The 14482-nt window shown below is 39.7% G+C and overlaps 1 protein-coding gene across 2 annotated transcripts in view; it reads right to left on the minus strand.

Annotated features, from left to right (window-relative positions):
• Nucleotides 1-271: 271 nt before the first annotated feature.
• STX7 (syntaxin 7) overlaps nucleotides 272-14482 on the minus strand; it is a 44496-nt gene continuing 30285 nt past the window's right edge. For both annotated transcript variants that reach the window (XM_045805540.2, XM_045805539.2), the window contains 8 exons: nucleotides 13518-13587; nucleotides 10728-10821; nucleotides 9896-10033; nucleotides 9077-9129; nucleotides 8441-8537; nucleotides 7139-7211; nucleotides 4516-4598; nucleotides 272-1590 (listed from right to left, as the gene is read on the minus strand). In XM_045805540.2, coding sequence (XP_045661496.1) covers nucleotides 1498-1590; nucleotides 4516-4598; nucleotides 7139-7211; nucleotides 8441-8537; nucleotides 9077-9129; nucleotides 9896-10033; nucleotides 10728-10821; nucleotides 13518-13587 — 701 coding nt within the window. In that variant the 3' untranslated portion in view covers nucleotides 272-1497. The remainder of the gene's footprint in view (nucleotides 1591-4515; nucleotides 4599-7138; nucleotides 7212-8440; nucleotides 8538-9076; nucleotides 9130-9895; nucleotides 10034-10727; nucleotides 10822-13517; nucleotides 13588-14482) is intronic.

Below are 14482 nucleotides of genomic sequence, written 5' to 3' on the forward strand. Positions count from 1 at the left end.
ACTACAGCAAACTGCTTTGGTGAACACCGAGTCTCAAAGTTTCCACTCACTCACTCACAAGAACAGGCTCTACAGTCTCTGGTGGAGAAAAAAACAATATGGCGTTTTGCTGACATGCAAGACAGCTTCTGCCAGCAGCAGAACTTTCTAAGATTGCCAAAATAAAACACCGAATAAACCAGTACTCCAGAAAGACAGAAGGGCTGCTGTGTGATTATGTCAAGTGTTGGTCCCGCAGAAGCAGAGTCCTCATGAAACAGAACTATCCAGACGCTTTTAAAATCATCTTTATTTTGGTTGCAAAGATACAATTTACTTAATATTTTATTTGTTCCCATTTGAAGTCTCATAGCTTTGCCATGTAAAACACTGACTTCACGATCAAACTGCTATGTAAGAACATTATAAAATACAAACTATAAACGAAGATAATCCTCTTTACAGTATTGAGATTAGTGCATTAAAACAACATTGATTTAAAAAAGCAAGTGAGTTAATTGGCAAACATCCAAACTGTTTTCTAATGAAGGGTGGTCAAAATGGTATGCAAGGTAAACATTAAATTTTCAGTGTTAGTGCTCAGAACCGTAATTCTGGGAAAGTTGCTCCCCCAAAGTAATTCTGACCCCAGGATACACACGTAGCCATTATTCTAAAGGACTTAAGGGAAGGTAATTAATTCCACAGTAACAGCTGTGGAAGTACATGGCAGAATAAGAAGTTGGGATCTTCAGATTTATAACGCGATAGGTACTGATTTTTCATACTCTTCCTTCAAATTACATTAAACATTTATAGTGACTATAAATACCCCAGCAAACATCAGACTTAAACAGGGCCTATGTAAAAACAATTTATCCTTAGTATTTTACTAGGCAATCTACAGCAAATGCTTAATATATACACATCGGGAGTATGAGATACTCTAGGAAATTATTCTCTGATTTTATTTAGAGTAAACAAGGGTCTTAAGAGAAAACCAAAAGAAAGGTTAAATAGATAATTTGTGCTGCTCTGAACCAGGAAAAAAAAAACAAACCCAAAAACATCACAAACAGGTACGATAATTTTTTTTTTAAGTTATTGAGACTATTTCCTCTGCTGACCCAAATCGAGATTAAATTTGAGAGCTTTAACTGAAGGAACAATCTGGGTGCCTATCTCTCTGTGAGAGGCAGATGCACACGGAACACACGCACACCTTTATGTTTACTAATTCCAAGAGCCAAGTTAACAGGTAAATAAATTACACATGAAAGGCATATACAACGTGGACAAACGTAATGCCAGCAGTCATACTGAGAAAAACTTTCAGTGTTAGAACGTATCAGATTGGATCCAAAGGAAACTTCCCCACCAAATGAAAATAACAAAGTATGGGAGCCATCCTTTATGGAGTACCTTTAAAATAATAATAAAAAAAAACCCGATCCATGATTACAGGAACCCTCCTACATAATTTAGAGAATGTAGTGCAGTAGTGCGCTCCTTCATAATTTAGCCTTTCACTTTCCATATGATGAGCCCGAGAATTACAACTCCGATGACAATGATGAAAATGATGATGCACAGGGTTTTTCTGGATTTGCGCTGCAGATGCAAAAACAAAAAACACGTTTACAGATGTACTGGAGCGTCTCTATAGCAACTGAAAACCACTTGCTTCATTTCTAGAGCAAAATCAATAGTAATTAACCGCCCTCAAATTTTCGGCTGTATTTTTTTTTGCTTCTCAAAACTCTCTTCAAATACAAGTGGCCCTAGTCTTTCAAAAACAGTCTTCTTGAAATTAATGAGGTAATTCAGGGGCCAATTATTCAACTTTTGTTGGTCATATTTCTGGGTGTGGTGGGGCTTAAAAAAGGAGACACAGAGAAATGAAAGTTACTGACTTAAGCGATAGACTGAGGCAGGCCTGTGTATAGAAACTATGAACAGCTTAAAAGCTAACTTTTATCAAAGAGCTGCTCTTCAAAATAAGTTCTCTGAAAATATCAGCAAGTGTAAATGCTTGGCAATGTTTCCTGAAGTGAATTTATTAGTTTCCAAAGTTCCCATTCTTTAATATTAGTGGAAACTGCATTTAAAATCTCAACATACAGGGGCGCCTGGGTGGCACAGTGATTAAGCGTCTGCCTTCGGCTCAGGGCGTGATCCCGGCATTCTGGGATCGAGCCCCACATCAGGCTCCTCCGCTATGAGCCTGCTTCTTCCTCTCCCACTCCTCCTGCTTGTGTTCCCTCTCTCGCTGGCTGTCTCTATCTCTGTCAAATAAATAAATAAAATCTTTAAAAAATAAATAAATAAAATCTCAACATACAAATAAAAAACAAAGAGCTAAAAAATCACAATGCACTCATTTAAAATACAGAGGTTAACAGTTTTGTTCCACTCTTCATTCCTGGCCCAGCTGTAGATTTCCGTATTTTTTTCAAGGCTTGCATATCTCACATCGACATGCAGGAATCCTTTCTCTTTTTCTTTTCTTTTTTAAGATTTTATTTATTTATTTGACAGAAAGAGCAAAAAAAGCACGGCAGGAGGAGGGGCGAGAGGGAGAGGCAGCCTGACGACAGGCTGGATCCCAGGACCCTGGGATCATGATCTGAGCCGGAGGCAGACGCTTAACTGACTGAGCCACCCAGGCGCCCCAGAATCCTTTTTCTTACAAAGTTGAGAAGTGTGTACATTTTTTTTGTCAACTAGTAGTACCATAAAATTTACGGAAAGATTTCTGACTCGGAAATTCTCCTGAAAACTATGACGACTTTCAGTATACCACATATTCAGCAATTTTTTCAACTGAACACTGCTTACGTGAAGCACCGCTCCGCCAGAGTTTCAGGATCATCCTGCCTACATAGTTTCCCCAGACTCCCCCTGAGTACCACAGACACAGGTGTAATACACCTGTCAGAGCAATCTCAGGCATCCCCCCGCTACAGGTTATCTGAGGCGCAGGGCACCCTCCCGAGTGTGGGGTGGTGAGGTCCCAGGGGATTGCAATGATAAGAGTACCTATCAGCTTCCCTTCCACTCATGGTTCGCCCAAACTATTTAGAAGCAGCCTATTTTGCAGACGCATGAGTTTAATATCAAGGCTTCCCAGGAGAACTACAGGGAAGCTACTTTCCCCCGTGGGATTTAGTGCGGGGCAGCTCCAGAAACGGAGGTGTGGCCTGGGAAGATGTGCTCCTTTCCCCCAGGGTGGCTGCAGGGTTTGCCCTGCCCCAAGGGAAGGGGAAAAGTAAAACTTGCAGATATAGCTACATCCCTCCAAACTCCAAAAGCAAAACAAAATAACACGTAAACCTAGTTACTGATAAATCCTGCGAAACCCCACGTTTGAGCAGATATGGCTGTTGGCCTTTATAGATTATCGTGTGTGTGTGTGTGTGTGTGTGTGTGTGTGTGTGTTCAACTACTCATGAATGACACCTACTGTCTGTGACATTATTCTACCAGCTGCATACCTGAACCACAGGCATACAGAAGGTAGAGGCGCCTCAGCTACTACGGCACTGAGTACAGCTGGCCGTACCCAGCAATCTCTATGCGGCTCCACCGTCCTCTATGGATCCTTAAGTCTGCAGTGATTTGTGTGGTGAAAAATGGCACTGAAATGAAAGGGGACTTCTGAGGTGAATGAGAAAAGTGAAAAGCAACTGAAAACATCTATCTTAGATATTTTAGAAAAAGGCAACACAGTCTGAGATAATAACTATGAACAACAAAAAAGAGTTTTAAGAGGGAAATCAAATGCTATGGTGGCATTTAGGGGTTCCCAAAGAGCCTGGCCTCATTCTTATTTTCTACACATCGTATGATAGATTCATAGTTCATGGTCCTAATATTTGTGTAGTACTCTGATGTGCTTTATACCTGTCCCATCTACAGACTCCCTGTATTAACCTGATCCACTGAAGAAATCCATTCATTCCTGATGAAGGGTCTGCTGAAAGCTGACAATACCTAGTTATCAAGGGCACTCCAAGGGAACGTAATTTCCATAGGACTTGATGAGAACTCTCTAGAGCAAAGATCTTTGCCTTCTTACTGCAAAGTGCCCCAGACAAAAAAGAAAGAAAAGGTGGAAGGAAACAGTGAAAGAAACAGAGAAAGAAAGTCTCAAAGAGGTTTCTGGGTTGGAAGGTCACAATAGTGTCAGAGACCACCAGCTGGCAGACATGCCTGCAGGTGTCTTGTCTCCTGCTCCCCTCGGGACTCGAGACACTGAACTTCCCATCCCTGGGGCCACAATTCTGGTTCAACCCTGAGAATAAACAGGAAACAGACTAACCCCAGCTTAAACAGACCAGCGGATCTCTGACCTCTCTTCCATGGGACTTTAAATTTTAATGTCTCCAGCCACTTTATACCTGATCAATCCCTCTCTCTCTCTCTCTCTCTCTCTCTCTCTCTCTCTCTCTCTCACACACACACACACACACACACACACACACACACAGACTGGAAAGCCTAAGTTACAAGACAACTCACTGAGGTTAGTATTACCTGATACTCTGCTGCCCTTGACAGCTGCTGGTTTGCTTGCTGGACGTGCACGTCTGCATTCTCCACATTGGCTTCTATGCTGTCTTTAAAATAAAACACACACACGCACACAAAGCTGTTAGACGTGTGCCGATGCTCCAGCAAGAGAGCTGTCTAAATCACAAGATTTCATGCAACATAAGACCAAACATGTTCCCTATTCAAGTGTTAACATTGGCAGTATCTGGGCAAAGGTGAATTTCTTTTTAAACTGGCTCTGAGTCTTCCTTACACTATTTTTCGAATGATCCAAACACACAGATATCGGAAGAGAAATTGGACCGTCCTCATTACGACACAATGGCGGTCCACGAGAAACAAGATGACCTGGGCAAAGGTGGCAATGAAGAAAGTCCACAGACAGGAAACCCTGGGAGTCGTTTGGCTTGTGGTGTCATTGGGATCGCCAAGTAAATATTCCCTAGGATGCGATCTGAGTCCTAGTAGCTCCTATGTTATCTTGCTAGTTGTAGAAATTTAACTTGATAAACATTAAACACTGTAACCTTAAAAGCTTTAAAAAAAAGTAACCTCCAGAAAGTACTATGGAGTTTGTGTGCTCTGATGGTCAGTGCGGCCCCAAACATCTAGCGACTCTTCCTGAGAGTCAATGCAGCGTACGGAAACCACCCTTTGCTCTGCGGTCATCATCAACCTACTTTGGTGCTAAAACCGAGCCCTCCCGAGGACTCAGGCAGCCGTCTTCAGTGGCAACAGTTCTCCCTCCCTCGCTGCTCTGGCCTAGAGGTGGGACCCGTGGCCCCCGCAGCCTGAGACCACAGCCTTTCCCTTCTCCGCACCAACGCTCAGCTTAAAGCTCACGCTCACAAAGGCATCCAGCCCCCTGTAGCAGACGCCCCTGCAACAGACATTTATAGACCCCACGGTCCTTCCTTCACTCTTTGTATATTTTAGCCCTGATTCACTCATGGACCCTTCGAAGCTTCCATTATATAAATCGGCAATTTTGCAAGCCAACTGCTGACCTGCTAAGACCCTGCCTTCGTCCAGGCCTTGACCACACTTTTTCAATGACTTTGCCTGTTCTCCCTTCCCAGGCCACCCACCTCCATGACCATATCCCAGCCTCGTCACTACCGATCACCTCAACTTCTCTATACAGTTTCAAACCTCACTCTGAGCATCACCTGCCACCTGTCTAGCACTCGCCCTCCAACACCCCGACCTCACTGACCCTACCACTGTTTCACTGTCCCTCAACACACCTCACGCCCTCACCTTCCTCCTCACCCGGCTGAGATCCCCTGGGCCACCACTGAGCCACGCCTTCTTGCGCTCACCCTCGGCTCCCTTGCCACCTACCTTGGTAAGACGTACGTGACAACACCCCAACCTGCACCCTTGCAGCTGAACACGGGTACAAAAAAAACAACCGTCATCTCCATCTCCCTCTTGCTCATTTCACTCCCCAAAAACATCAGACGTGCTTCTGCCTGAAGGCCTTTGCACCTGCCCTTTGCTCTACCTGGAAAACTTTCTTTCACTTGTTCCCTTAATTCCATGAAGTCTTCACTAAATGTTACCTGACATAAGGTCTTACTTGACCACCCTAGTAAAGCAGTAACATTCTCTACCACCAGCAGCCCCATCCTACTACCCACTTTATTTTCCCGATAGCACTTATCAGCATTTACTTGCTTTTCTTTCAAAAATTCTCTCTCCTCCAATTAGATTATAAGATTCATGACGGCCGGGTCTTTCACCTCTTGTTTAATTTCGGCTAAATCCCCAATGCCTAGATTTGTGCCCGGGCATAGCAGGCACTCAATAAATGTTTACCGGATGAACGAATGAATCGGTTTTTGAAATTTCACCCCATGATCTACTGTGGCTACAGAGAAGGGTAAGAATGGACAAATGATAGTTATAGTAAAATACAGGTCCAAGTATTTCAATGAACCAAATTCAGAAAATGTATGAAATCTATCTTTAGAAACAACCACTGATATCTTCATATTTCTAAATGATAAAAATGATCAGGACACTGATCAGTGCTGACAGTTACACCTTAACTGAAGAGCTATTACATTTAAAACTTACAGGGAGTCTTAGTCACTCATTTTTTTTTTTTTTTTAAAGAATTTGTAAAAGAATGCTTCGCATCCAAGTAATACTAAATTAATGTACCGAAAAGACCCTGGGATACATGTTCAGGCAAACGGCTACCTATTCCCTCTGATCTAAAAGACAAGGTAGCATGCACAATTATGAAGAGCAAGGCTTCCCAGAAAGTGCTTGGTGTGGTGAGAATTAGCAGGGGTTGAGATGGAAACCAGGGGTCCAGCAAACAGGCGGCAGAGAGACTACGGGCTGCCTCCACGGTCTCAGCAACAGCAGGCTCTGGTGAGATCTGGGGCTTCAGAAATAAATGAAGCCGGTTGATTCAATCAGTGGGAGCCAAAGATGAGATCTGTTTCAGATAAGGCCAACAGTGGGGCTTTGTCTGTTGGTAGAGCCTGTGCTTTTAACTCGAGGGGGTCCAAGAAAGTCAGGGGTTACTCTTGCTTGAGAGGTTACCGCAGGTAAACTGCATGTAGCCTGCTCCCACCCCAGTGGGGCTTACCTATCACATCTCCTTGTTCATGGATCATCATTCCCAAATCTTTAAATATTTCATTGATATCCATAATATCAGCCTGAGAGAAAAAGGCACGTGTTACTATAACCAGAAATTCAGCCCCCGATCCACAAAAGGGGAAAATTTAAAAAAAAACAAAAACAAAACCAAACAACCCAAACCACCACTTAGACACAAGTGAGAATGCATCTATAAATTTCAGAAATATCAGGAAACTGACTAGAAACAATCCTAAGTAAGACGACCTTATGCCCTGGTTACAGTTACTCATAACTGTAACCAGTTCTTTAAAAGTAAGCTTGTGACATTAAAAATACCAAGTGAGGCAGCATGGAAACCAGGAATCTATAACAGAGAAGGGCCCTGGGTCACTGAGTTTATGTTTATGTAATCTGATAGTTTTGTTATCACTAGCAGTATTTCCTCTTAAGAGTATAAAATATCACTGTTATGATTTATTTCTAGTAAAAACTTACACATCAATTTGACATTATAAAAGTATAAAACGTCAGGTATAAATTTAAAGTCTCACATTAATAAATTTGATTATGCAATGGAAAAGCAATGAATAAATTATAACTTTACTTTTCTATAATATATGGTAACTATTATTTTGCCCGATTAAAGAGTAAAGTTAAAATATTCTATTTGGGGGGCAATTTACATATTCATCCTGTGCCTTAGTTTCCCCATCTATAAAATGGTGATGATGAAGACACAGCTAACTACTTCATGGTTTTTAGGAGGACTAAATGAGATAATGCAAAGAATTTATCACACGGTGCTTGAAAACGCTCAACAAATCGTAGCTATGGTGAGCTGCTACAGCCCACCTTCTAGGTAGGTAGGGAGTAGGCAGGTTCCACAGAACGAAGGCTTATTAACCCTTCAGATCTCTGATGTCCCGAACATACTACAGAGAATCGAATACTTGTAAAACCCCTGTCATGTCTTATCCATGCGGCTCTGAGGTACCCCATGTGCTCCGGAAGCCGTCTAGACTCCCTGAGCAGACACGTCTGGACTGAGATTTTCTCCGTGCTAAGGACCTGAGATGATGTGACAGGATAAAAACCAAAAGTCAAAGATGAGGGATGTATGTTCTCTCATTTTAGCACGAATTCTAACATGATTTATTTTAAAAAAGGGAATTATTCTCATTTATACAAAATGCCACATTGATATATTTAGTTTTCTTTCTCAAGCCCCTCCCCCAGCACGTCTAAGCATCTTGAGGACAAACACGCGGAGAACAGAGTGGCCCTCCAACTGCCACGTCAGGCTTACTTCAAGTTGCCTAATAGAAGACTCTCTCTCCTGAATGAGGCGGAGGTCGTCCTCTGTGATTTCTTCATCCTGCACTTGCACCTGCGGTTGGGCTTGGCTAACAGAACACGGGGAAAAAAAGGAATGGTATTAAACTAACGGGACTTCTTTCCTTATTTATGAAACATGAAATAGAGTATCTTTTCTTCGAAGTTAGAGAATTGCTTTAACTTCTTATTTATATTCTTAAAGTTTAAGAATATAACAGAAATATTAATCAACCTTTATTCATGTTTCATTTCATTGTGGGTTTTTTTTAGGTATTATTTAATTTGGCAACTGGGTATTTCTTTGTGGTTGACTTCAACGTCACAGGAGGAAATAATCTCCATCAAATAATTTATTAGTCAATCATATTTACTTGGGTAAATAATTATTTACAAAGTATTACTGCTATATTGGAATATTTTATATATTTATAGACTTCATGAATAATTATTTTGAAAAAAATTTCAAATTTATTGCTTTCTATTTATAAATAACTTAGGATAGTCATGAATATAATAAACTGAAAGCTTTCATTCTGTTCTAGGGACCATAACGTATAAAATACATTTGAAAAATTATCTTTTGATCTGTATGTTCTGTATTTCTTACCTTTCCCAGGACACAAGATTCCTTTCCTTTGAGCTGTCCTCAGGAAAACCACCCTGAATAATTTAGTAATAGAATGGATTGAGAAGGGGCAAAGAAAAAACACCAACACTCACTTTTTCTCTTATAACAATCTAAACTGATTTATGTACACATGTGCACGTGTGTGTATGTAGAGAGAGAAATGTTTTTGTTCTCATTTTCTAGGTCAAGTGCTTCGAGTAATAACAGAATTGTATCCTAAGCTGAGAAGGAAGGAATTCATTACATATTCTCAAGGGCCAAATAATTACTGTTACGTGATTAAAATGTACGATAGTCCTGGAATCTCTACATTAAGGAACAAGGAAACAACTTGCAATAGTTTTGAAGCTAATTTAAAATTAGATTAACTCAAAATTTCACTTTAAGTTATCCTTTTGTTTATTTTCTCCAGGCTTGTACTCGTTTTCAGTATTCCACAATACATTGACTCTGTTCATTTCTGTCATCTTCATATAACCCAGGAGTAGTGTTCCCTACATGAGCCCTAGTGCAAATCAATGTGGGAGTATCACTCAGGGTCTGACCCCTAGTCTTTTCTGACAACATGCTTCCATATTTTTATGTAATAATCTGTAATCTTTGGTTCTATGACATGGAGAAAATAACCACAGCAATACATAACTACCATCTGTCTTAAAATTGAGCAGAAAAACCTGAAAACAAATATTCAGATTTTGATTTCCAAGACATCACAGATCCTTATGACTTAGAAAAAAGCTACTGTAGTCTCTCACGGGAACATCACATTCACTGTGTAACGCCTTGTTAAATACTTACAGAGACTCTGGAACTGGCTCTTACTCGAGCAACAAACTCTTTCTCTTTCTCTGCAGCTTGCCTCTGGACCTTTTGAAAGTTTGTCAGTGATGTTGTGAATTCAGCCACTAAGCGATCCTTCTGTATTTTCCTTTGACGCTAGAGGAAAGGGGGAGAAACCTATTAGAATCAAGCTGTGAAGTTCTACAGAACTCACAAAAGTTGTTTCACCACTAGCTGGCTCTTCGTTTTATTCTGAAATTCTCGCTCACGCTCCAATTACGGGCCCTACTGATTACATCTCAATAACATTTTGACAACATGTTCAAATGCTATGTGTATTTACTATCTCGAGGCAAAAGGTCCATAATGTTGCATTTCTCACCTCAAATTTTCATCCTAAAAACTGGGCCATGATTTTGAGATTATTCTGAAGTAGTTCTTTGTGTTTTCGTTTTAGGAAAATAAAACCTTGTACTCTCACCTAAGAAATAACTTCCGCTAAATAATCAGCAAGGAAATAAATACGCGCCCCTAGGAAACCTCACATCTTGAATGAGTGTGCATGTCTCACTGAGTCAGCCCTGGAAGGCCAGGAAACAATTACTCAGGAAGCATTTTCTGAACACTTGCTTAATTATGGGTCAGGGCAACTGCATGGAAATAATTTTTGCTTTATTGAACCACAGGATACTACCTGGGCAATTAAATATAGTTTTGTGTTCTGTGAACTAATCTCAAATACAATTTTTCCCCCTTAATTTCCTTGCTAGCATAACAGTTCAAAGACCCAACAATGCATGTGATTTCTTTCACATTCAATTCATCAACAACATGCCTTAAGGCTCGATACCTGTTCACTGGGGGTGGTGGGCAGAGATCCAAACTCTTTAATGTACTTATCCGTTTCTTTGGCAAGTTGATTAGTATACTGCTGCTTCTGTTGCCTAAAATGTGAAAACACACATTATAGTGAAAGAACGAAAAGATTTAAGTTACGACTCTGCCAGTTGATGAATAGTTTGATAAAAATCACTATATTATAGACTGGCTCTAAATTTTCTCTATGAAAACGAAAATTTCAGGGCACCTGCTGGCTCAATTGGTAGAACATGGGACTCTTAAACTCAGGGTTGTGAGTTCAAGCTCCACATTGGGCGTGGAGTCCACTTAAAAAAAAAAAGTTTCAGATTCTATTTTTTGATAAATATTGAACAAATATTACATGGAAAGTTCTTCACTCACAAGGGGCAACCAAGCTTTGAGAAATAAATCTCAGCGGCCGTTTAGAAAGGAGGATGACTCAAGCCAAAGCCAAACTGTGGGATGTCTGATGTTTTAGATATGGGGGTGGGGTGGTGGGAGCCTTTTGTCTGCATCCCACAATTGGGAGGTCAGTTGAATAAATGAAGAGGATTTGTCCCCTGAGACTTTGTCCAGTTCCCAGGGCTTGGGGTACATGTAGCCTTTCTTCTTTCTCTATCTGGACATTTATATCTTTATAGACACTTAAAAAAAAAAAAAGAGGGAAGGGGTAATAAATAATAATACACATTTACTATTTTTTAAGTTTGCTATGGAAAAAATAATACCATTTCTCTGTAAAGAGAAAGAACACAATATAAGAAGTACATTATAACAGTATCTGTATCTATCTTGTTAGGTAGCTTATAAAGTAGAAAGTCAGACTTTTAACTAAAGAACTTTACTCTAAAAAAAAGCCTACATTAATGTGCTGCTTTACAAATTACAGTATCAGTACTTCCCAAATATATTATCTCTCATTTTATTTATTTATTTATTTTTAAAGATTTTATTTATTTATTTGACAGAGATAGAGACAGCCAGTGAGAGAGGGAACACAAGCAGGGGGAGTGGGAGAGGAAGAAGCAGGCTCATAGCAGAAGAGCCTGACGTGGGGCTCGATCCCATAACGCCGGGATCACGCCCTGAGCCGAAGGCAGACGCTTAACCACTGTGCCACCCAGGCGCCCCATCTCATTTTAAACACCTATTAGTCATACTTAGGAGCTTTTAAAATAATGAGATATTGTATAAGAGTATTTTTAAGTACAGATATCTGTATCTGATTGGTAAGGAAGAATTATAACCCACTATCTATTTTCCGAGTACCCTACCTTTAATATGTCTTTTAAAATCTTTAGAAAATGTAAGATAGCTAAATTTCTGAAAAGAAGACTTTATTGATATCTACCAACTTACAATCTCCACTACTAGCCTTAACAAAATATTATATCTATTAAGAATTATGTGTTTCTATTCCATTTTAGTTTTTTTTTAAAGATTTATTTATTTATTTGAAAGAGAGAGAGAGAGTGTGTGTGTGCTCAAAATGGAGGGGAGAAGCAGTGGGAGGGGGAGGGAAGCAGACTCCACACTGAGTGGGGAGCCTGATGTGGGGCTCGTTCTCATGACCCTGAGATCAAGTGTCGGACACTTAACCGAATGAGCCACCCAGGTGCCCCTCTATTCCATTTTAGTTTAACAAATGATGGTTTATTATTTAGACTTGGGGCATTTTTACCACCCCAATATCTCTCCACTGCAGAAAAAGTCAGTATAAATTAGACATAACTATTTATTCTTCAAAACGTACTTCATAAAAAACATAAATTCCCATCACCTATCTTTTAATTTCTTCCTTTTTGTAATTTTTCCTTGTATAGCTAATGGTGTTTGGAATATCACTTATCACATATTACCAGAAATATGGCTGTAATGACACTGAATTATGATTTAAGATTCAGGTTCACAATGATGTTAGGCAAATCATCATACCCTCATGAGACATATTTTCCTTATGAACAAAATGAAAATAATTGTTTTCTTTTTTTTAAAGATTTTTATTTATTTATTTGAGAGCGAGTGAGAGCGAGAGAGATCACACAGGGAAGGGGAGAGGGAGAAGCAGACTTGCCCCTGAGCAGGGAGCCTGATGTGGGGCCGGATCCCAGGACCCTAGGACCATGACCTGAGCCGAAGGCAGATGCTTAACAGACTGAGCTACCCAGGTGCCCCGAAAATAACTGTTTTGATCTAGACAAAGGTTCAGATGAGAAAATGTGTAAAAACACTATAAAATCTGTAACACCACAAAGCATTATGCCGTTCTTCTAACAGCACATTAATTTCCTGAAACATGTACTATATAAATTCACTAGAACTTTTTTTTTTCCTTAACCAAAGGCTAATGCTTTCTGAAATTCAAGGATTTAGGTATAAGTTTTTTAGGGATAGCAATTCATATTGAATATGTATTGGATCTAAACCAATAAAAATCCAGTCACTGAAGTAATTGTTAGCTATGAACAGTAAATCACGAAAACAGAGAAGCTTAAAATATCATTTTTCAAAAGCCATCAAAACAACCTATTCAATAAGCATAAGAAAGGCTCTTTAAAATAAAGATAGAGTGAGCCGGCTCTTTAAAATAAAGAGAAATAGCTGCCTACCCTGAACAGGGAAAAACCTACACAAAAGCTTGGTCCAAATAAAGGAGCTGAAAAATCTTATTAATTTTCCATTGTTTCTCCAGTAAACGTTAACACTACATGCCATCAAAGCGACAAAGCAGTAAATGATTTTTTTTCCTTTTATTTTTTTAAAATTATTAAATACTTACAGCTGTTGCCTCAGTTCAGGTGAATCTTGAGGCGTTCCAAGCTGATTCAGACTCCTCTGTATTTCCACAGCTATTATGATGAAAAGATAAACGTACAATTGTTATAAATGTTAAGGCAACCGAAATTAAGTTAGAAAGTAATACAGGCAATTGGACAATTAGAAAACGAAAAAAAACCCCAAAGAGATGAATATAGAAAATGTTAACTGAGAAAAAATGATGAGTAAGTGGTTTATTTAAATCTAATTAGGTACAATAATGCATTAATTTTCAAGAGGAATTGTGGGGGGATGTAAACATGTGAAACTGCACTTATGATCCAAAAATATTATTTTCCTCCCTAGATCCTAGAACATTTACCACAATGGCACATGGACCTTCACTTAACTACTGGCATAAAAACTGTAAGGAAAATAATTGTAACAGTTACATAAATCAGTGGAATACAAAGTGAACGAATGATTGTCAATAAACAAGGGAGGAATAATAAAGATGAAACAGTTATTTGTAATTTTCCATGTAATTATGGATCCAGGCAAGTGTCATCAGAGGATGCTGAAACCATAGGACATTCACAGAATCCGAAATTATCGCCATGGATGACCTTAATAAAAGAACTAACTTCACCTTGGATAAATTTGTTGATTAAAACAAATGATCGGGACACTGGGAAGGCTCAGTCCGTTAAGCGTTGGACTCTTGATTTCAGCTCCGGTCATGATCTCAGGGTCATGAGATGGAGACCAGGGTTGGGCTTCCTGCTCAGTGCACAGTCTGCTTCTCTCCCTCTGCCCCCCCCCCCACGTGTGCACATGTGCTCACTCTCTCTAAAATCAATCAATCTTTAAAAAAAAAAAAAACCACAAATGATCAAATTTTTTTGTTTTTAATTTTAGAGAGAGAGAGAAAGAGTGAGAGAATGTGTGCACGTGGTGGGGGGAAAGGGAGAGAGAGAACCTTAAGCA

This window comes from Ursus americanus, chromosome 11, assembly GCF_024610735.1.
Source record: "Ursus americanus isolate L20-20 chromosome 11, mUrsAme1.1.p, whole genome shotgun sequence".
Classification (NCBI taxonomy): domain Eukaryota; kingdom Metazoa; phylum Chordata; class Mammalia; order Carnivora; family Ursidae; genus Ursus; species Ursus americanus.